The sequence below is a fragment of the Heteronotia binoei genome, chromosome 1 (assembly GCF_032191835.1).
Source record: "Heteronotia binoei isolate CCM8104 ecotype False Entrance Well chromosome 1, APGP_CSIRO_Hbin_v1, whole genome shotgun sequence".
NCBI classification, from domain to species: Eukaryota; Metazoa; Chordata; class Lepidosauria; order Squamata; family Gekkonidae; genus Heteronotia; species Heteronotia binoei.
Genome location: NC_083223.1, coordinates 152386158 through 152408012, shown reverse-complemented (window position 1 = coordinate 152408012; position 21855 = coordinate 152386158). Strand labels below are relative to the sequence as shown.

General features: G+C 43.4%; 1 protein-coding gene across 1 annotated transcript in view; it reads right to left on the bottom strand.

Annotated features, from left to right (window-relative positions):
* LOC132573790 (uncharacterized protein K02A2.6-like) overlaps positions 1-20039 on the bottom strand; it is a gene marked incomplete at its 5' end in the record, with an annotated part of 73871 nt that extends 53832 nt beyond the window's left edge. The window contains one exon of the mRNA XM_060241604.1: positions 19368-20039. Coding sequence (XP_060097587.1) covers positions 19368-20039 — 672 coding nt within the window. The remainder of the gene's footprint in view (positions 1-19367) is intronic.
* Between the last annotated feature and the right edge of the window lie 1816 nt (positions 20040-21855).

The following is a 21855-nucleotide window of genomic DNA, read 5'->3' as shown; positions in this document are numbered from 1 at the left end:
GGGACGGAGACAGTACTGGTCGCCCTGGTAGATGATCTCCAACGGCACCTGGATCGGGGCGGTGTGGCGGTGCTGATGTTGTTGGACCTGTCGGCTGCGTTCGACACGGTCGACCATCGGCTACTGACCCGCCGCCTCGCCGATGTAGGGGTGAGGGGGTCTGCCTTACAATGGCTTGCCTCCTTCCTCGAGGATCGGGGACAAAGGGTGGCAATTGGGGGCGAGCTGTCCCAGAGGCGCACACTGGATTGTGGAGTGCCTCAGGGGGCAGTTCTCTCACCAATGCTATTTAATATCTACATGCGCCCCCTTGCCCAGGTTGCCAGGAGACATGGACTTGGGTGCCATCAATATGCAGATGACACCCAACTCTATCTGCTAATGGACGGCCGGCCTGACTGCGTCCCAGAGAATTTAGACCGGGCCCTGCAGGATTTGGCAACCTGGTTGAGGAAGAGCGGGCTGAAACTGAATCCAGCGAAGACAGAAGTCCTTTGTCTGGGTCGGGGCGCTCGGGGAGGGGAAATACCTCTCCCGGTCTTCGACGGGGCACCATTGAAAGCGGCGCACCGAGTTAAGAGCCTGGGAGTTTTACTGGAGCCTGCATTATCAATGGAGGCCCAGATTGCAGCCACTGCCAAGTCAGCCTTTTTCCATCTAAGGCGGGCAAAGCAGTTGGCTCCCTTCCTAGAGCGCCAAGATCTGGCAATGGTGCTTCATGCAACGGTCACCTCGAGACTGGATTACTGTAATGCCCTCTACATGGGGCTGCCTCTGTGCCGAACCCGGAAGCTGCAGCTGGTGCAGAACGCAGCGGCTAGACTGTTGCTGGGACTCCCTAAATGGGAGCACATACAGCCTGGGCTGCGCGAACTGCACTGGCTGCCAGTTACATACCGGGTTCGTTACAAAGTGCTGGTCATTACCTTTAAAGCCCTATATGGTCGAGGACCTGTCTACCTTAGGGACCGTCTCTCCTCATATGAACCCCAGAGAGCACTGAGGTCAGCCGGGAAAAACCTGCTGACTATCCCCGGACCGAGAGAGGTGAAGCTGCAAAGCACCCGTAACCGGGCCTTCTCCTCTATAGCCCCGAGCCTATGGAACCAACTTCCAGAGGAAATGCGGGCCCTGCGGGACCTAGAACAGTTCCGCAGGGCCTGCAAGACCTTCCTCTTCAGACTGGCCTTCCCTAATGAAAATGGAAATTGCGAAGGAAACCGCCATCAGAAAAAGTAAACATAGCACTAGCACTTTTAAAAATTAACTAATTTAATTTTAAAGCTTAACCAGATTTTAACTAAATGCTGATAATGTTTAATGTAGTTTTATTTACTTGTATAATTTAACTCTGAACCATGTTGTTAGCCGCCCTGAGCCTGCTCCGGCGGGGAGGGCGGGATACAAATAAAATTTGTTGTTGTTGTTGTTGTTGTTATGTCGACAAACAGCGCTGCTGATATTCTATAGACCAGTGGACTCCAACCTTTCAGTACTATGGCCACCATTGGAATTCTGTCAAAGATAGGGATGCTAGTCCCCATTTGAGGGTGGGGATCCCCCAATTTTTCAGGCTCCCCCCACAAGCTGGCAGGTGGGGAAGCCCCACCCCAAAAGTCATCCATGGCCTTGCTTGAAAACTGTGTGCACCTGCCCCACAAGCCAAGTGGGGGGCATGCCTGCCTGCCCTGCAAGCGGCAAGTTCTCAGCTTGCATGGCAGGTGTGCACAGCACCCACCCTTTTTAAATGGGGGCCACCCACTTCTGCCCTGCAAGTGACAGATTTGCAGCTTGCAGGGTAGACACGGGGGACACTTGCTCTTTTCAAGCAGAAGCCATGTGCACCTGCTCAGCAAGCGGTGAATCCACAGCTTGCAGGGCAGGCATGTGGCACCCACTTCCCCCCCAAAAGTGGGAGCATGCATGGCACTACATCCTCAACATCACTCTGTGTGATGTCATCACATCGGGGACATCCCCTTCCCTTCCTGGAATGCCCCCAAATCTCCCTGCTGGGGAGAAAATGGAACCTGGCAACCCTAGACAAAGTGTGTGTGTGTGTGAATGATGAAAGTGAGTCACTGTAGGAAGTAAGTATGCTTTGACCAGAGATATCAGCTTTTCTTTTAAATAGTCTTATCAAATGTTATAAATTGAGACAATGGCTGCAAATTAACAAAGAAGAGCCCATGAATTCAGTGGAGTTTCTTCCAAAACACATTTATGATTAGGCTACATGGTTTTAGGCATGTGAGAACAAAACTATACCCCCCTCCTTTCTGATTTGTGTTCTTACTTTGAAATAACTTGTGTCTGGAAGGGGAAAGTTAAAAGAAGCCCCCCTTCCCCCCCCGCATCAGGCACAGTCCTTTGGCCTGTTCAGAAAAGAAGGGATAGTTTTCCCTCTAATCTGTTCCGTTAGCATAACAAGAGACATGCCAGAGCAATTGTTAATAACAGCAAAGAGGTTGTTTAAGTCGAGCATGTGTTTCAGCTCCACAGGTTGATTAATCTTGTCACCAATTTTTTTGTTCAGAAAACTTTTCATTGGGAGAGGCAGGGGGGGGGGATGGAGGAAACAGAGAGGGGAGGATAAGAATCAGAATAGCCACATCTTCTTCAACCTGCCTCTGTGTCTACCCTTACTTCTGCCTGGATTAGTCGGCATAAAGCTGTTTTCTACAGCTAAGGCCCTCAATGGCAAGTTAAATTTAGACAGATTGTGAGGAGAGGAGAACATGGGCTTGAGAAAGAAGATCTGGCTCCAGCCCTGACCCACTCTTTGTTCTCACATAGTGGTCACCTGCCAGAGAGCACAATGCATGAGCCCCTCTCCCTCCTTCCCTGATTCAATCTGACCTTTGGAAACCTTTCTGATTGGCTAAGATCATGTTTGAGTTGTTGCTGGGGAAGGTCTAAGAAAAACAACAGCCAAAGCGAAAGAGAGAACTCCTTCCTCCTCCTCGTGAAAAAAGTCATGTGTATGTGTGTGAGGAAAGGAAGAGAAAATCAGCTGCATTAAAAATGCAAAAGAATGACAAAGAGGAGGTTGTTCATTTGGCAAAAGCTCAGGCCAGGTCTAATGAGGACAGTATGGAACATACTTCAGAGGAAGCTGGAGATGAGGGGACTATTTTTAAATGTTGTCAAAAGTCAAACTTTTTCCCCAAACCTCCTTCCCAAAATGAAGAGCCTGACTTTTTCTTTCACAAAAAGCATTAAGTCTGACTTGCTAATGATGATGCTTGACCCCTCTGCTGCTGCTGTTGTTGTTGAGAAGAGCAGTAAATAACAACACATGACATTATTAAAAATTCCCCGCCACTTTGCGGCCTTTTGCTTTAGAAACAAGACGCTTCAACAGAAACCAAAATAACGATACATATGTTGTTTGGTGGTGCATTGTCCTTGATGCAAATTTTCTTCCCTGCCGCCTCACTCAGGATAAAGACGTAATGCTTTCCCTTCAGCCACCACAAATGACCAACTTTCTCTTTTGCCTGTGTAAGAGCACAACTGACTCTCTGAGGTAAATAAATGCCATTCATGCCTCAGCTTAGTTTTATGTTAATTTTCACTTTTGTAACTTTGGCGCCTTGACAGTATTGCTAAATGGGCTTTGTGCATCTTTTTCTTTTTACTGCAGTGTTTGATCCAAAGCAGTTTTCCAGTCACGCTTGTAACCCAACACTAGTTGTATGCTTTAAGAGAGGGTGTTTTTTTTATTTGTCTGGGGCCTGGAACTGCTCAAAGCAGTGCTATTCAGAAAAGGAAACAGCAGCTCATAGTCTAAGTTGGATTTGAAACAAAGGCTTAACATGTGTTACACTAGCAAAACATTGGCTTTCTATATTTTTTAATGACAGATGCAAAATAGTCTTCATTATATCCTAAATGTTGATCATCATCCTGCTTCTGCAAGAATGTCCTCCTGACAATGGGATGCGTTGTGGAGACAGGCCCTCAACAACATGAGGAAGAGATGGAAAATGTTGACTACGCTGCTGATGCAAGAACACCAGATGCATCCATACATCTATAGGCTATATAGAGCACTGACATGTCTGGGATGCAAAATCTAACCTGTTATAAGCACCTCCTCTTTCCCACTCCCCCCAGATGCTTTGTAAGCCCCCCCCGCCCCCATATGATGCTCTGGTAGTCCAGAATGTAAAACTCATAGAGCACCATCTGGGATTTTTGGGAAAAAAATTAAATCTAATTTATTGTGTTGGTTTTAACTTGTATATGCTTTTATGATATATGTTGTACATTGCCCAGGACCCAGCATGAGCCAGGCTAGGACAATTAATAAATCCAAGCAACAACAACAACAACAACAAAATGATGGCATATATACAATCCTGAAATTCTCTACTTTCGTTTTCTTTTTCTTTTTAAAAAAAGCATGTGGTCCTCATCAATGTGGAAAAGATAATGCATGAGCACTTTAAAGTTTCTGTGTTAGGGGTTGACATGGGTTTTTCAATAGTAAGGGAGCTAGGCTAGCCAAAAAAACATTTATCATTATTCCTTGTTATGGCCTTCTCTATTTTCTCCTACCCTATACTGATGTGGTAGCATATGAGGTGGGTGGGTGGCTAGCAATGCAATCTTAAACATTTATGCCCTTCTTTATTGGCTTTGAAGGACTGAGCTATGAATTAGGACATACTTGTTTCAGATCTCATCTTTCTCAGATTGGCTAGGTGGTTTCAGGTGACTCACTTGTTTTTATCTTTCCAAATACATATTTGTTTTTATTGGTATGATGTATTTTTATTGTTTGTTTCTGTTTTATTGTTGTGAGCCACCTAGATGAGGCCTAATGAGGCAGCATACAATTTTTTTAAATACATAAATGGGGTAAGTAGTGCTAATCTACTATACAGAGTCAATGGAGCAGTTGCATCAAAGTAATATTTGTGACACATGTAAACACTATTAATTTTGCCAAAAGTGAGATTTTGTAATTTGTATTTATTAGAAAAATAGAAATAAAATGTGCACTCTATTTGCATAATCTATTCTGATTCTCAGTTATTTGTATCATAGGATCAAAGGTTTGTTTTTGTTTTAGCTTTTAGTAAAAAAATTAGCCTACTTATATAGGACTAGGGACAAGCACAAACAGGCTCACAAATGACAAATTTTGGCTCATGTTTTGTGAAGCGATGTTCACAAACTGAAGAGCTGCCATGAACTTCCATGAATTTAAGGCAGTTTGTGGTAGTTCATGAAGAGTGGAAAGCAGGAGTTTAAATGACTCTGAGCTTTCTGCTCTTGATGAAAAACTGTTGAGCAGCAGGGAACAGAAAGAAGGGGGTTAAATGGCTCAGAGCCATTCCATGCCCGTGAGCTGTTTTTCACAAAAAGCAAAAAGCATGGGTCATGAACCAATACGAACTGGTCTGGTTTGCGAACCAACCTCCTAGTTTGTATTGGTTCGTGGTCCAGTTTGTGGTTCAGCCATAAACCATAAACCAAACCTCAAAAAATGCACTTTGTGCCCATCCCTATATAGGACACACAATCTTTGTGATGAAATTGTTCTTTTGTCCTTTAGATGACACACTGACCATTTTTAAACTTATGTAACCCAACCATTTTACATCTTGTTTTTTTCTTAAAATAAGGTGAGATCTAGGGATGCCAACCTATATGTTGCCGGAATTACAGCTGATCTCCAGACTACAGAGGTCAGTTCTGCTATCAGATTACAGAGAAAACGGATGCTTTGGAGGGTAGACTCTATGGAATGAACCCCCCCAGGCCCCCCCCCCCAGAAAAAGAAGTGCTGGAACTCTCAAGAGGGAAATGAGCAGAAACACATGGGTTTCTTTAAAACAATATTATTTTAATGCATTACAGACTTACCTCTACTTTAAAGCAGTGTCCAAAGGTTATATCACTAACTTCCTCAGTTCCTTTTTGAGTCTTGCTTTTGGTGCCTAACACTGAATGATGACCTTGAAGTAAATGTGTTTTAACATACTTTGTTGGATCAAAGACTGTCATGTCCTATAGTACCCATGACAAAATTTAATTTTGAATTTTTTTGAGAATTTTGTTTCCACAAAAAGGTTCTAGAACTCTGTTCCAGTGCTTTGCCTCAGAAAAAAAAGCTCCAGACCCCACTGAAGTTGCTGTCCTCCCTGGCTCCATCAGCAAATTTCCAGGAGCTTCCCAAACTGGATCTGGAAACCCAACCTCTTCCATCCCCACCGCAGTCAAGGGGGACTTGGCAATCCTAGCCAGATCACATTATCTTACAGCAGATTTCAGACCGCCCTGGTCCGAAATCCCAAGTGTTTCTTACCTTGAAGACCTGACATGACTTGGGGTTGGAATATTGAAGAACTGCCTCTTCTAAGATTGCCAACTCTGGGTTGGAAATTTCCTGGAGATTTGGGGGTCGAGACTGGGGATGGTAGGGTTTTGGAGATTTGGGGATGATAGGGTTTTTTGGGGGGGTGTTCAGTAGAGTACAATGCCATTGAGTCCATCTTTCAAAGCACCCATTTTCTCCAGGGCAACTGATGTCTGTAGTCTGGAGATCATTGTAATCCTGGGATATTTCCAGGCTACACCTGGGGGTTGGCAAACCTTGTCTCCTTCTGTACTGCTCAGTTGTACTGTACTGTATCATCATAAGGCCTGCTTTCTGAAGCCTGTGATGAGTCAGGTGGCACTGGTAAGCAGAGACTGGGCTTTTTCAGTGGTGACACCTCAACTGCAGGATTCCCTTCCTCTTGAGGTTTGCCTGCTGGCTACCCAAATTTCTTTTATGCTCCAGGCCAGTTATTTTGCCCCAGACAAGCTTTTAAAATTGCTTTTACAGCTTTTTTCTAACTTAATAACCATTTTATGACACTCCTATTAAGCAACTTAATGTTTTGTGTTATTTTATTTTCTGGCCGGGTTTTTAACAGTTCATTAATTTTTAATGATTTATGCTGTGTTATATTTTTTTAATCATATTTTACTATGTAAGCCACCTTGAACAGGTTCTCTGGAGATATAAATAAACAAAAATAAAGGATAGGACAAATTGTTTTGATTTTATGAGGGACAGGATTTTCAGGCACTAAAACTGAAAAACTAATACCCACCCCTGATTGTATAACCCTACAATTTTATAGATCTGAAACCTTTAATTTGTTTAATTAATAGATCAGTCAGCTAAAGCTTTAGTTCATTAATAATTAGGATCCAATTTTAATCAGTGGGGGCTGTCAATACAGAACTAAATTATTTCTATGAGAACATATGTTTTGGTATGTCATTTCTTACTCTGTTACAATGACTGGTAGCTTGTGTTTATTAAATTGGATGCTCATATTGGCTTTGATATCTTCAATTAATGAAGGACTTGCTGGGATGGTAAGTAGAGTAATTTTCTATTGAAAAGGCAGCTAATAATCCAAATAAATAGCACCTGGTCTCATGCAAACAGAAAAGTTAGATGATTCTTAGTTGTGTCTGAACAACTGATTCCCATGGTTTACCCAGAACTCAATGAGAAAATGTTATGTTGTTATTAAGCTTGATGAACAGTTCTGCATTACTCAGAAACTTTCATGCTTGAACAACATTTTAGAGTTGCTGCTTTGAATTATAGTGAAAACTTGTACTTTGTTATGGATAAGACTAGTAATGCTTTCCTTGTCCTAAACAGCATGTTGATATGAACTTCATGGAAACTCTAAGAAGATTTTCTTTTATTCTTGCTATGTTTTCACACATTAAGAAACTACCAAGTAGGCTTTCTGCATACCCTATTACATACAGCAAGAGGTTGGATGTGGAAATTTTCCTTGGGTCTGAAATAATTACCAGTTTCCAATAAAGTTAACAAGCATTATCTTGCTGCAGTTACTTTCTAAAACAAGTGTCTTGTCTTGGGGAGAAAGAACAGAGTATGAAATTGGGGTTGGCGATTATGAGATTTAAAAGTACTGCTACTTTTCCATGTGTCTTTGTTTTTGTATGATTTTGAAAGTGGGGTTCATATGTATTTTATTAGGTGCTTTTGTGTTGTGTTGTTTTTGAGCATTTTATGGAAAGCCTTTTAACAAATATGTTAAAGAAATTGACTAATCTCTATTTTAATTGTATAAATTTCATCTAACAAAATTCATGCGTACAAAATAGACTGGGACAAGTTGTACTTCAAGAAAATGACCTAGACATCTTGTAAGTAAATTTCAGCTGTAGGTGTGTAAGAGTGGTAACTCTGCAGAATTGTAAAACTCAGTTTTACTAGTAACATCTGTTGTGCTTTCTCTCTCCCTTGCCCCATAGTGGGCTATTCTGAGCTGACACCAAGGATATTGTCAGGAGTTAAAAGTAGCTCTCTGGAGAAGGGGCCTTTTGGCACTTACGGTGTCTTACTCTAAAAGTTCCCAGGAAAAGAGCCTGACACACTCTCCCTTTGACAGAAGGACAAGGCCAGATGACAGCCCGGGATGCCTGTGTCCATCAGAAACTTCAGTCTGTATCCCACTAGCCAAGGGTATTTAAAGATCAGACACATAAATAATAGCATTCACACACATTTGGTTACAATGCTTAATAGCCGTGGAAGGAAATGGGCAACACCCCCCCCCCCCAAACAATGTTTCCTTTATGGTTGTTTTAGTTTAAGGAATTAAAAGAGTCTGTTTTTACAACTGCTTTTTCTTGTGCAAAGAAAAAAAGGTGTGTTTTGCCAATGCCAACCTGTACTGTGTTTAAAATAAAACTGTTAGTGGTCTATTTACATTTTTCATTTGAAAGCTGAACAGATCTCCCTTGCAAAATGGTCCAGCAAATACACTTTAAAAAGTCAGTGCCTTGACAAACAGGAAAAGGACTAACCACATAACTACCATCTCACACTATTTCAGATTATTGAATGCCAGCTAGAAAGATTTTGCAGTGTGGCAAATAATGACTGCTGCATCGTGGGAACAAGCTGTGGCAGACAATGATGGAATTGACAATGGTGCACACAAAGGCCACCTTTGGGAGAAACCATATCTCACGGTGGGCTGGGAAAAGTCAGAAATAGTAGCAGATGCTGTCAGGACTATAAGCAACAGATGCCTCCTGGCCAGTGTTCAGCTACTACAACCAGATCACACTATTCATAAGCAGGGAAGCATTCCACCCCCCTCTTCTTTGTACAAGGGAGGTAGCAAATACAAATATTGCAGAGGAATTAAAACCAGCAGATGGTGGCAGGGGGATTTGATGAGATCAGGGTCAGATATGGGTATACATGTGGTAGTGGCATTAATCATTCTTTTCCTCTGGGAATTGAAAGTTCAGGCCACTAATACAGCATTAAATTGACCACCTTCGTGTTATATTTTACTTAGTCCCATTGCCATCTCCCGTTCCTTTTTTTGTCTTTTCATTTGATCATGTATCTCTTCTGTGTGAGGTTCAGTAATATTCAAGAGAGTTTAACAAAACATATGTTGAATGTTTTGGTTAATTCAATTTGTGTTTATTTAATCCAGCCTATTCTAAATAGGGAATTTGAATAGCTTCATCCTCATACAATCACATTATCTAGTGCACATTGTGTCACTTACTAGTTTCCTCTCTTTGGAATATTTATTTCAATTATTTTGTTCTTCTGTAGATAACATCAGTGTATGTAGCTTTTGAATTTAGGTCATGGTAATTTGCATGAGGAAGGAAGAAATTAGTGCATGCATTTTGAGAGGAGAGCCACAATCAGTTTTTTTGGCAAGTGTACTGTATGAACAGTTAGGGGTCTGTCACCAACCACTCATCTGACATACAGAATTTTTTTTTTTTGCATTGAAAAAGTGCTGTTTTAGTCTCTATCACCATGCTGTGTAGCCTTGGGCAAGCCATCACCTCCAAGCAGTCATTCCCATTGATTCCAATGGAAATAATAATACTGACTTGTGTTTTCAGGACTATTAATGAAGAAGAATGCTATGAATAATGTTAGGTACTTTTATGTTTAAACTGTGAATAAATGATATACATATATTATCATGTATAAGTGATGCTACTTATACTTATCAGGAAATGGGAGTTGTTATTGGTAAAATCCATATGTTTATTGAATAACCTTCCTTTCAGGGTTTCTCTTTTGAAAGTAGTTATATGTTGTTCAAGTTTGTTCCATTGAAGTTCGGGAACAGTGAATGGCTTTGGAGAATAACAGACACTAATCCATGCCTAAAGACATGCTGTAACACGAGCCTGGGCCAAATCACGCAGAAGTAGAATGCATTTATATTACAAGAGGATTGGAAGGAATAGACCATAAGGAAATGTACAACAGACAGTGGGAGATTTCACTAGAGTAGCCTTCACTGTGGGCATAGCCCAAGACATGGATCCATTGGAAATTATTAAAAAGGAATGTATAGTTTGTCATCTATCATATTCAGTTTAATCAGTAGTTTATTATTTTATTTTATTTTAAATTTTATTTTATTTATATCCCACCCTCCCTGCCGAAGCAGGCTCAGGGTGGCTTAGTTATGCTGTATTTGAGAGATAAGTTCCATTCTTGTAAAAAGTTCAGTTTAGTTATTTCTTTGGGGTTTTAAAATATTTCTCTATGTATTAGATGCCAACTTCTGAAGAAAAATCTGGTACATGGGTTGAAATCTCTGCCTTACAGGACAGATCCCAGAATCGTGGAACAAAGCAAAAGATAGCAAAAGGATTTTGTGGATTTGAGACAGTGCTCTGATGGCTTTGGAAGATCTTGGGATTGAGCCCAGTGCAAAACCACTCTGTACATCCAAGGTGCCTAAATACATAGCTAATAGGAAAATCCAGCCTTGCCCCTTGGCAACTATTCCAACTGCAAAAAACAAAAACCTGGCCAGACTGTCTTGTTCTGGTTGGCTGGCAAACCTAAATAGCTGAACTCCTGAATCCAGCAGATTATTAGGACCATAAGAAATCTGAAGCACATGTACAAGAGCCCATCACCCCACTTTCAAATGCCTCTTTATTTATTGGAAGCAATAGGGCAGAATCACAGATATACATTTATTTCTACATATCAGAATGCTCATGGAACTCTGATTCCAGGCAGTTTAAATCTTCAAATTTTAAGCTAAGCACTTAAGTTCTGAGATGCTTTTCAGAGAGAGTACAGCACTGGATCTGAAATGTAAGCTGAGCATTTTGGAGATCAATTTAAATTTCTAAATCTGAATCCAGCTAATCTTACAATTAGTGGCCCAGAACACAAAAATAATAAAATGGTGAGGTTGAATAAAAGGCTGAGTTGTTTAGAAATCTTTTATAGCTTTAGATAAGGTGATGAACATATTTCATCTCTATTTGCATTTTTTTTAAGTTTTGGAATGATGATTTAAGAGTCTAGCAAAGAAATGTCCAGGTGTGAAGTCTGATCAAGCCTACCTATTGTTCTGCTGCTTGATATGGAATAAATCTTACTACCCCATAGGGAACTCTTTTGTTTTAATGTTCTGTACCAATGAGCCAATTAATTCAAACTCCTCACCGCCCCCAGCCCTAAGCACCCACAGGTCCAGTTGTCATTACTCTTCTCTTCTGAAAGGACTCATTTCCATCACTCCATGTCATCCATGAATGAGAAATTAATCAGCACCATTAGGAAGAAAACTCCCACTTGAACTGCAGGATCCTTTTCTCCCCCATTGCCTGATTGTGATTTCATACCTTTTATGTAAAGCAGACTTCCAGAGCTGCTACCTATTTAAGGAATTTTTCAATTAACATTTTTTTCTCCTCAAGAGTGACCACGGCCTTTCGAACCCACCACAAAAGAGTGGCTTACTTAAAAAAAATATATATAGTCCTGTGCACAGCTCAGTTCCTTCATCCTTAAGGCCTTTTATTTGGCAGGGATAATTTAGTTCACGCTCTCACCAATCAATAGCTGATCAATGCACAGCAGGAGAGAATTTCTGTTTAAAATCCACTATACTTCAAGGGAGTAAAAATGTCTCAGGTGAACAAAAAATGCCCTGGTCTTGTTTAAAATCATTTGACTAATTGGCCCTTAGGTAAAGTTACAAAGACTTTGAATTAGGAAAAAAAAATACAAAACCAGACCCCAAAAGGTTGGAAAGCTACATTCTTGCTTTAAAGTAAAAATCCTCTTTTGGACTCTAAAATAAGAATAATCAATTAAAATTGGCTCCCAGCTTGGTTAAATTCTACACAACATGTTAGTGGTCTTGTCCTGTGTAAGAGTTAATACAGAGTTATGAAATTTTTTAGTGGACAGAACACCATAGAACAATAAAATTGTAATCATTTGCTTCAAAGCATTCCCATTGATTTTAACAGGATTATTTCAAAGTAAATGGGTTGGGATTCCATCTTATATTATTTAATGTCACTTTCTCTCTCTCCCCACCCTCAAGAATAGACTTCAGGTAATAAAGTACAGGTTCTATAATTTGAGATGCAATTATGTTGTTCTCAAAAAGTAATGCAGCTCCATGCTGATCCAATGCTTTGTACATGACACACTCCCTTTTTCTTAACACCATTGCATGGGATTTTATGGCATTTATAGGATTGCTGCTAAAACACCTTGCCCAGATGGAGCATCGCACTGTGCTAGTGGAAAGCATTACCTGTATGAGGTGGGCATAACACTTTCACTTTCAGAACTTTGTAAGTGCAAGGGTAAAAAATGGATGGGGTTGGGAGCACATGGAAGTAGGGTTTGGGAGCACATGGGAATGGGGAGAAGAGCTTAGTTGGAATCCTATATAAGATCAGATCTCAGCTGCAGATCTCAGCTGAGATCTTGAAGGATCTGCTTATTGGAGGAAAGACTGGTCTGACTTGTGGTGATAATGCAGAAGAGTAAAGCATGGGATTCATCAGGAATGAATCTTACATACATATCTTACATACATATGGTTCTGGGGCATCTCAGTGACACTAGGACCACAAGGAACTGCTGCTAGTCAATGGAGTTGCTATGGGAAATGGTAGATATTTCTAACCAAATTGTAGACATTTTCAAGCCTGTTTCGAGATCTGATGACATAGGGCTAGTCTGAGCTATCCAGGTCAGGGCGATAGGCAGATAGTCTACTCCAAAATTGTGGCAGTTGCACTTAGCATTGTGCCAGACACCTCCAGTGCCAACTTAAGTCAAGATTTCGTAAAGATAAAGAAAAGGGTTTTACGAACACACCAATTGATCTAGATCTTATACTAGAATCCAAACAGAAGATAATTTCTAAAGTATATGACTGGTTACTTCAAATTAAGATGCAGGACGAGGTTGTGAAAGAAGCATGGATACGTTGGTTGAAGGACTTTGGTTACAATATAGATTTGGAAGAATGGGAAAAACTATGGAAGCGTAACATAAAACTGACGAAACCAGCAGAACTGAAAGAGAATTTATATAAAATGGTTTATAGATGGTACCTTATGCCGGATAGGTTGGCAAAAATCTATCCTACATACTCCAACAAATGTTGGAAATGTCTAGAAGCTAAAGGCTCCCTGTTTCATATATGGTGGAAATGTAAACATGCTAAAAAATATTGGTCACAAGTTAATATTTGGATCCAAAAAATTTTAAAAATGCAAATTAACCATGTGCCGGAATTGTATTTGTTAAATATCTGTAGACAAAGCTTGCCTCTTTCTAAATTGAAACTGTTACTGTATATAGTTACCACAGCTAGAATTTTGTATGCCAAATACTGGAAAAATGGGAAAACTCCCAATAGAGATGAATTTATTAATAAATTGTTGGTAGCCGCAGAATCCGACCTAATGTCCACAAGATTAAGAAACGGCAATGTGCAAAAATGTCAAGAGGAATGGGACCCTATTTATAAATGGGTTAAAAGTAGAGGTGTCGGATCGGAGTAACCATGGGGTTTTTCCCCTTTTGTCTTTTTTGATGCTTAACTCTCTCCATCTCCCAGTGTGTATGGTTGGGTAGATGTTAGTGGTTAGATGTTAGATGTTAGATTATAGTTGATTGTTTGTATCTATTTTGTTTGTGGTTTGCGAGAGATGGTTGTTTATGTATTCTATGTTCATTTTTTTTTATCTTATCTCTTTGTCTTTTCTTTTACCTGTATTATTTCTTCTTAATAAAACTTTAAAATTTCAAAAAAAAAAAAAAAAGCATTGTGCCAGACATGTAATGTATTTGTGTCTGAAGGACCCATACCTGGATAGACACACAACTTTATTAACTTGGTGTAAGTTTCACTGGAACTATATCTTTCTTGCCATACAGAATTAGAAGATATTGCTTCTATGTCATTCCCAGTATGAAGAAGAGAAAGGAGATTATAGTAAAAATAGGGAGTATTACTGGGCATGGGCAAAACAGAAATAAATTATTAATTACTACAGTATACCATAATGTATAACATAATTATAAGTGTAATTATATATTAAATGTAATTGTACAGTGTAGTGTATATATAAAACAAATGGTGAAGTGGACCTAATCACCTCACTGAACAAGGTTTGAAGTTTTCCTCCAGCCTAGGAGACTTTCCTCCAACTTAAATGATTCTTCCTCCAATGGAAAGCCCACTTCTCCACTTGCAGCTGCTGGAATGGCCTTGGGTCAGCCATAGCTCTTGCAGAGTCGTCCTTGAAAGAGCAGCATCTGTGAGAGCTCTCTCAGTCCCACCTACTTCACAGGGTGTTTGTTGTGGGGGAAGAGGGTAAAGGAGATTGTGAGCCTCTCTAAGACTCTGAGATTCAAAGTGAAGGGTGGGATACAAATCCAATCTCCTCCTCCTCTTTCTCCTTCTCCTCCTCCTCCTTCTTCCTCCTCCATTCCTTGGAGGAAGGCTGAATCCATGCTAGTATAACAATACGTTCTGACATAATTCATTGTCTGTGGAGAAATAAGGCAAGTACCAGAATATTACCTATGGAGCCTGAGGAGCTACAGAATCAACATGTGACTAAAGGAAACTCATCAACTATATGGCTGAGGACCTGCCTACCTGAGGGACCATCTTTCCCCATACGAGCCCCAGAGAGCACTGAGGTCAGCAGGGAAGAACAAGCTGACTATCCCTGGGCCAAAGGAGGCCAAATTGCAGAACACCCGCGCACAGGCCTTCTCCATCGCAGCTCCATGCCTGTGGAACCAGCTCCCGGAAGAGGTGCGGGCCCTGCAGAGTCTTGACCAATTCCGCAGGGCCTGCAAAACCATCCTTTTTAGGTTGGCCTTTGCAGATTGTTGATTAATGATCGCTGAACAAATGGATCTGCCAAAATGATTTTGCCCCAGGGATCTTCGCTATCATGTAAACTGACAGAATAGCGCCAGGAACACCACTGTTACTGTCAAGTTATGTTAAATGTACATTAGAATGGTTTTTAGATAATGTTGATTTTAAAGCTTGTATAATTACTGCATTGTATAATTTTATGGATGTTGTTAGCCACTCTGAGCCTGCTTAGGCGGCGAGGGCGGGATATAAATAAAATATTATTATTATTATTATTATTATTATTATTATTATTATTATTATTATTATTATTATTATTATTATTATTATTATTATTATTATTATTATTATTATTATTATCAGTACAATGTCTTCTGTATGCATCCTACCCACTGTTATGATTGTTAAGAATCAAGTAACCACCTTTCTCCTCCTTGGGCAAAATTGACCATGCAAGGATTAATACCATAACCCTTATTGAACAGCCTTGAGGGGTTCATCAGTGATGTACTGCAATTTTTTAATGCTTGATTCATACTATAATCTTAAACTTCTCATGCATCAATGTACACCCCCCCCCCCCAGTTTCTCCAAACAGACATGGTGACACCTGATTCATACTACTAGATCTTTCTTCCCCCAAGCACATTTTTTCCTGATCCATTGTTTTTTCAGACAGTAGACAAGAAAGCCACAGTGACATATGGGTAGGGTTGCCAATCAGCCTCAAATATGAAAAATTCGTAGATTTATAAATATCTCTCTCTCGGCTTGGCTTCGCGAACGAAGATTTAAGAAGGGTGCAATAGTCCACGTTTGCTGCAGGCTCGCTGGTGGCTGACAAGACCAATGTGGGACAGGCAGGTCCGGCCACAGCGGCTGCAGGGAAAAGTCTGATTTAGGGTTGGTCCTGTAGCAGTGCGATTCTTCCTCAATCTCCTTTTGTCCTCAAGACCAGCTATGCGTGTGTTCTCAAAGGAAGAGACAGCCTGGTGGATGGTGTGCCTCCATGCTTTGCGATCTGAGGCTAGGTCAGACCACTGGTGATGGTTGATGTGACAGGTGCTAAGGGATTTCTTCAAGGAGTCCTTGTACCTCTTCTTTGGTGCCCCTCTATTTCGATGGCCGGTGGAGAGTTCGCCATACAGGGCAATCTTGGGAAGGCGGTGGTTTTCCATCCTAGAAATATGCCCTGCCCAGCGCAGCTGAGCATAAAGAATTTATACAAAAGTGCAATATATATCACACCCGAATCCAACGTCCTTTCATTTACAGCAAGTGTTCTTATTTTTTAAAGTGGTAGGTCCGGGATGTGGTAAGGCAGGCCGTGAAAACAGAGTCCAACGCTCCAAAACTTCTTTCAGTAGTAGCCAGTATAGAAAAGAATAACAGCAACATGACCGCAGCAGGGATGCACATATTGCCCTATTTCACATGAGGCTTCTACAAGCTTCAAAATCATTTAAATCATTCATACATAGCAAATAGCTAAAATATTCTGCAGATTAACAATGGCCGTTAATGGCCGATGGCTGTATTAACAATACAGCATCTCTGAAAATAAAATTAATGCAGTATCTCTGAAAATGAAAGAAATAGTCTTGAAAAACCAGAACTGATTGCATGAGAAATACTTTAGCACTGGCACTTTAATTTACCCATGGATTTATTAATGATTTAAAGGGCAAAATATTTGGTTTTCAAGTGCAAGAAGGGGAGAATGTGACTAAACGTCTGAAAGAATTTATGTGCATGCAATCCAGACTACAGGAGCTTGGTGAGGCTACTGCAGAACGAGACTTAATCTCAACTATATTGAAAGCTCTACCCAGTATTTACAAGCCAATTAAGATGATTTTGAAACTGCAAAAGGATTTGAGTCTGGAAGGCCTGTTAAATGCTATCAAGGAGGAAGCAGCCTCCAGATCTGGGGACAAGGACACTGAACTGTCTGATTCTATGTCTCCTTTAAGCCTGAAACCACAGTATAGGAATAAATCAAGAAGAGATATAATATGCCATAGATGTGGACAAAAAGGCCATATTGCAATATATTGTAATAATTGTGATGCTGCTGCTGAACAAAGGAATAGCCATTTTAAAGCATGTTTCAAATGAGGGAACACGGGCACCACCCTGTGGCCATAGAAATAATAGCAGCCAGAAATTTTTAAATCTGAAATTTTCCAAGCCACATGGCCCAGGTAGAAACAAAGAAAGGAACAGAGAAAGTACCATGCGTGTTAATAATGTGAATTTTATTGGTGAAAGAGGAAGATTTTTGATTGATAGTGGATTGTCTATGCATATTTGTCTACACAAGGGCATGTTTTCAGAGTTGGATGCATTTTAAGACGATCAGAAAGGAGCACAAAAGGGCAACCACCACAGAAATACGGATACTGTGACATCTATAGAAAACCTAAAGAGGAACCCAAGAGCTGGAAACAAGTGTGTGATCTACCTAATGAAGAAAAGGAAAAATGGATTCAAGCAATGGAACAAGAGATACTATCCATTTATGAAAAAAAATGTATGGACTCTTACAAAGCTACCTGCAGGAAGAAAGCCTGTTGGATGCAAATGGGTCTACAAAATAAAGTACAAAGATGATGTCACTATAGACTTGTACAAAGCAAGGCTAGTAGTCAAAGGCTATGCACAAGATTTGAATATTTATGTGAAATGATGAATCTAGTTGATGTGAATGTTACAGTGAATAATGAGTAATGACTATTGAATACATAATTACTTGCACATTAGGCATTGAGAAGGGGTGTTGGAAATATGTATTTGTTTTGTATGTCCTTTGCAATGCTCTAAAGTTCCAGTCATTATAGGGTTAACACTGTGCCTGATTCCCTATTGTCTGCATGACCTGGGAAGAAGATACTGACTGCTGTCAATCAAGGTCTAGAAGCGGGAAAACCTGTTTTGTCTGTTTGGTCAGTTAGTCAGGTGACTTCCTTTGTTCAGGCAGAGAGTTCAAGAAGAAGGAGGAAGTGGTCTTCCTTTAAGCATGTGGTCTTCTAGTGTGAGGATGTAGTTCTTTAGTGTTTGTTATTTTCATCTCCCAGTACCCTTTCCCTGTAGTAATAAATATGTTTTTGCTTTTTCATTTTAAATGCCTCTCAATGATTATTTGATCCAGTGATCCATCACACTGTTTGAGATAAAGAAATAGAATTTCAAGCAGAATTCTCTAACAAGAGTTGGAGCTGGTGGCCTTAGTTTATGATCTCCAATTTAATGTAGACAAGGCCTGTGCCTCTCTTTTGCTCCTATTGGATTTATTGGAAACCTCTGATACTATGGACCATGCCATCTTGCTGAAATATTCAGAGGAAGAATGAGGGATTAAGGAATGTGCCTTGGATTGGTTTAAAATGTTCCTTATGGATGGGTAGTGTAAAGTACCAGACTTGGAGACGAGCGTAGGGCAACATAGTTTATTCCATGGTACTATACAAGATGGAGAGAGAGAGCACGCGGGCCGGATCCCGCATATATACAGTTGCCGGACTATTCTCCCTGCTGGCCGGTCCAATGCCGGCCAGCCGTATTTCCCGCCACGAGCTGTGATTGGCGGATCGTTGCGCCCAGCGCGGAGGCACCTGGATGTTTCTCAGTTGCCTCCGCGGCTGATGTCATTCTGCTGTTGTGGCCCTTATGAACTGGTTGCGTTCTGCGAACGCCATACACTACACTCCTCCCCCCTTAGTTAGTGACATAGTCCTGGAGGTAAGCGGGAGGTCGGCGCTCCCGTGTTGAACGCCTGGGAGTGGCTTGTGGTGCCGGGGCTACTTCCGCCTCTGGGGTTTCCCCGGGGGGTTGAGCGTTGTTGGGTTGTGGGTCGGGGTCCGAGGGTTGGTCCGCCTCTGCTGGTGTGTGTGGCCGTGGTGTCGGTGCAGGTGTCATTGGGTGCCCCTCGGACCCTGTCCCCTCTCTCGTTTCCGTGGGTACCTCTGGGAGAGTCCGGCGGCGTAACTGGTCGATGTGCCGGTGTAGGATCTGGCCCCCCTCGGTGGATACCTCATAGTGGCGGGAACCCACGACCCGTAGTACCCGCCCGGCTACCCACTCGGGGCCTGAAGCGTAGTTGCGGGCGTACACTGGGTCCCCTGCGAAGAACCCCCTAGCCGCTTCTCTGACCTCCGGTGACCCTCGCATGTCGGGGGCTCTGTCGGGGTTTAGCCGATCTAGCCTTGTGGTGAGCTTGCGCCCCATGAGGAGCTCGGCTGGGCTGACCCCGGTGACTGGGTTTGGGACGACCCGGTTGTCGAAGAGGAACGCGGCTAGCCGGTGGTCCCAATCGCCTTGCACTATGCTTCCCAGGGCCTCTTTTGTTGTTCGGACCATCCGCTCGGCCTGGCCGTTGGTGGCCGGGTGGAAGGGGGCTGACCGGATGTGTCTAATGAGGTACCTCTGGAGGAACGCCTGGAAGTCCCCCGAGGTGAACGCTGCCCCGTTGTCCGAGACTATGGTGTCCGGAATACCGTGGGTGCACAGGACCCTGCGTAATGCTCTAATGGCTGCTGCTGACGAGGTAGACCCTACGGGAACGACCTCTAACCATTTTGTGTATGCATCCACAATGATTAGGAAGATCTGTCCCTGGAACGGCCCGGCAAAATCAATGTGGAGCCGGGACCACGGTTTCCTTGTGGTCTCCCACCGTGTAGCCGGGGCGCTGGGTGGGTCCGGCCGCGACTCCTGGCATGTGCTGCATCTCCGGACCCAGTTCTCTATCTCCCCGTCCATCCCCGGCCACCATACGTAGCTCCTGGCCAGGGCCTTCATTCTCACTATGCCTGGGTGTGTTTCGTGGAGTGATTCTAAGACCCGTTTCTGTAGAGGGGGGGGGACCACTACCCTGCTCCCCCATAGGAGGCACCCTTTGTGGGCTGTGAGTTCCTCCCTTCGCATTTTGTAGGGTTTGAACTCTTCCCCCATGTTCCCCTCTGGCCACCCCCTCACCACCCAGTCGAGCACCCGTGCTAGGGTTTTGTTTTTCCCGGTGGCTCTAGCCACCTCCGCCGCGTGGAGGGGCTGCTCCGGAAGCGACTCGATCGACATGACCTGGTGTGCTGGGGCTGGATCGGGGCCTGTGTCAGGGAGCGGCAACCGGCTGAGAGCGTCCGCGTGACCCATTGCCTTGCCCGCCCTGTGTACCAGCGTGTAGGTGTACGAGTTGAGGAATTGATTCCACCTCAACACCCTCTGGGACAGGATTTGGGGAGTTTGTCGGTCTGGGGCCAACAGACCCAAAAGCGGCTTATGTTCCGTCGCTATCGTGAACCGGCGCCCATACAGATAATCGTTGAATTTATGGACCCCCGCTACTATGGCCAGGGCCTCCTTGTCGATTTGTGCGTAGTTCCGTTCTGCCGAGGTCAGGGTGCGTGAGTAGTATGCGACCGGAACCTCCCGGCCATCCGGTAACTGGTGCCCCAGGACTGCGCCCACCCCGTACGGCGATGCATCGCAAGCCAAGATGACCGGAAGGCGCTCGTCGAAGTGGTGCAGCACCCCGTTGGAAACCAGAACGTCTTTAACTGCCTGGAAGGCGGCGGCTTGCTTCTTCCCCCACACCCATGGAGCTTTTTTGTCCAGTAATCGGTGTAGGGGTTCGGCGAGAGCCGCCTTGTGGGGTATGAACATGTGGTAGAAATTGAGGACCCCCAGGAAGCTCTGTAGCTCCGCTTTACACGTGGGGGCTGGGGCTTGAACAATGGCCCTGGTCTTTTCCTCGGTCGGGTGGATTCCCTCCGCGTCCACTGCGAAACCCAGGAACTCCACCCGTGGCACCCCCTGCATACACTTCTCCCTCTTAACTTTTAGTCCAGCGGCTTGGAAACGGCGGAGCACCTCTCGCAGGCGGTTGCGGAATTCCTCAGGGTCCGGGGCGGCGATTAAAACATCGTCGAAAAACGGCTGGACTCCGGGGATCCCTTTAAGGAGAGCATCCATTATACTCTGGAAGATCCCCGGAGCCACGCTGACCCCAAACTGCAACCGGTTAACCCTGAACGCCCCCCTGTGGGTAACTATCGTCTGCGCCTCGGCCGTTTTAGCGTCCACTGGGAGCTGCTGGTAGGCTTGTGCCAGGTCCAGCTTCCCAAAAATCTTTGACCCCACCAGGGCTGCCAGGATGTGGCTGACTACTGGCACCGGGTATGGGTTGTCTTGGAGCGCTTTGTTAATTGTGCACTTGTAATCGGCACATATCCGCACGTCCCCATTTGGTTTGACCGGGGTCACTATGGGGGTCTCCCACATGGCGTAATCAACTGGCTCCAGGACCCCTTGGGCTACTAGGCGGTCCAACTCTGCCTCGATCTTGGGCTTCAAGGCGAAGGGGACCCTCCTTGCCTTGAGCCGGATCGGTCTGACCGTCGGGTCGAGCGGTAGGGAGATGGCCGGGCCCTTGTAACTACCCAGCGACCCATCGAATACGTCGGGGAACTCTCCGCACACCTCCCCGAACCCTCCTGCTGTGGCTGTGCGCGCCACCTCTACTCGGATTCCCAAGGGGCCAAACCATGCAAGACCCAACAGGGTGGTAAGCGGCCGCTTGACTACCAGGATGTCTAGGGGCCCTCTGAAGGACCCCTGCTCCACCAGCACCCGTGCCCACCCC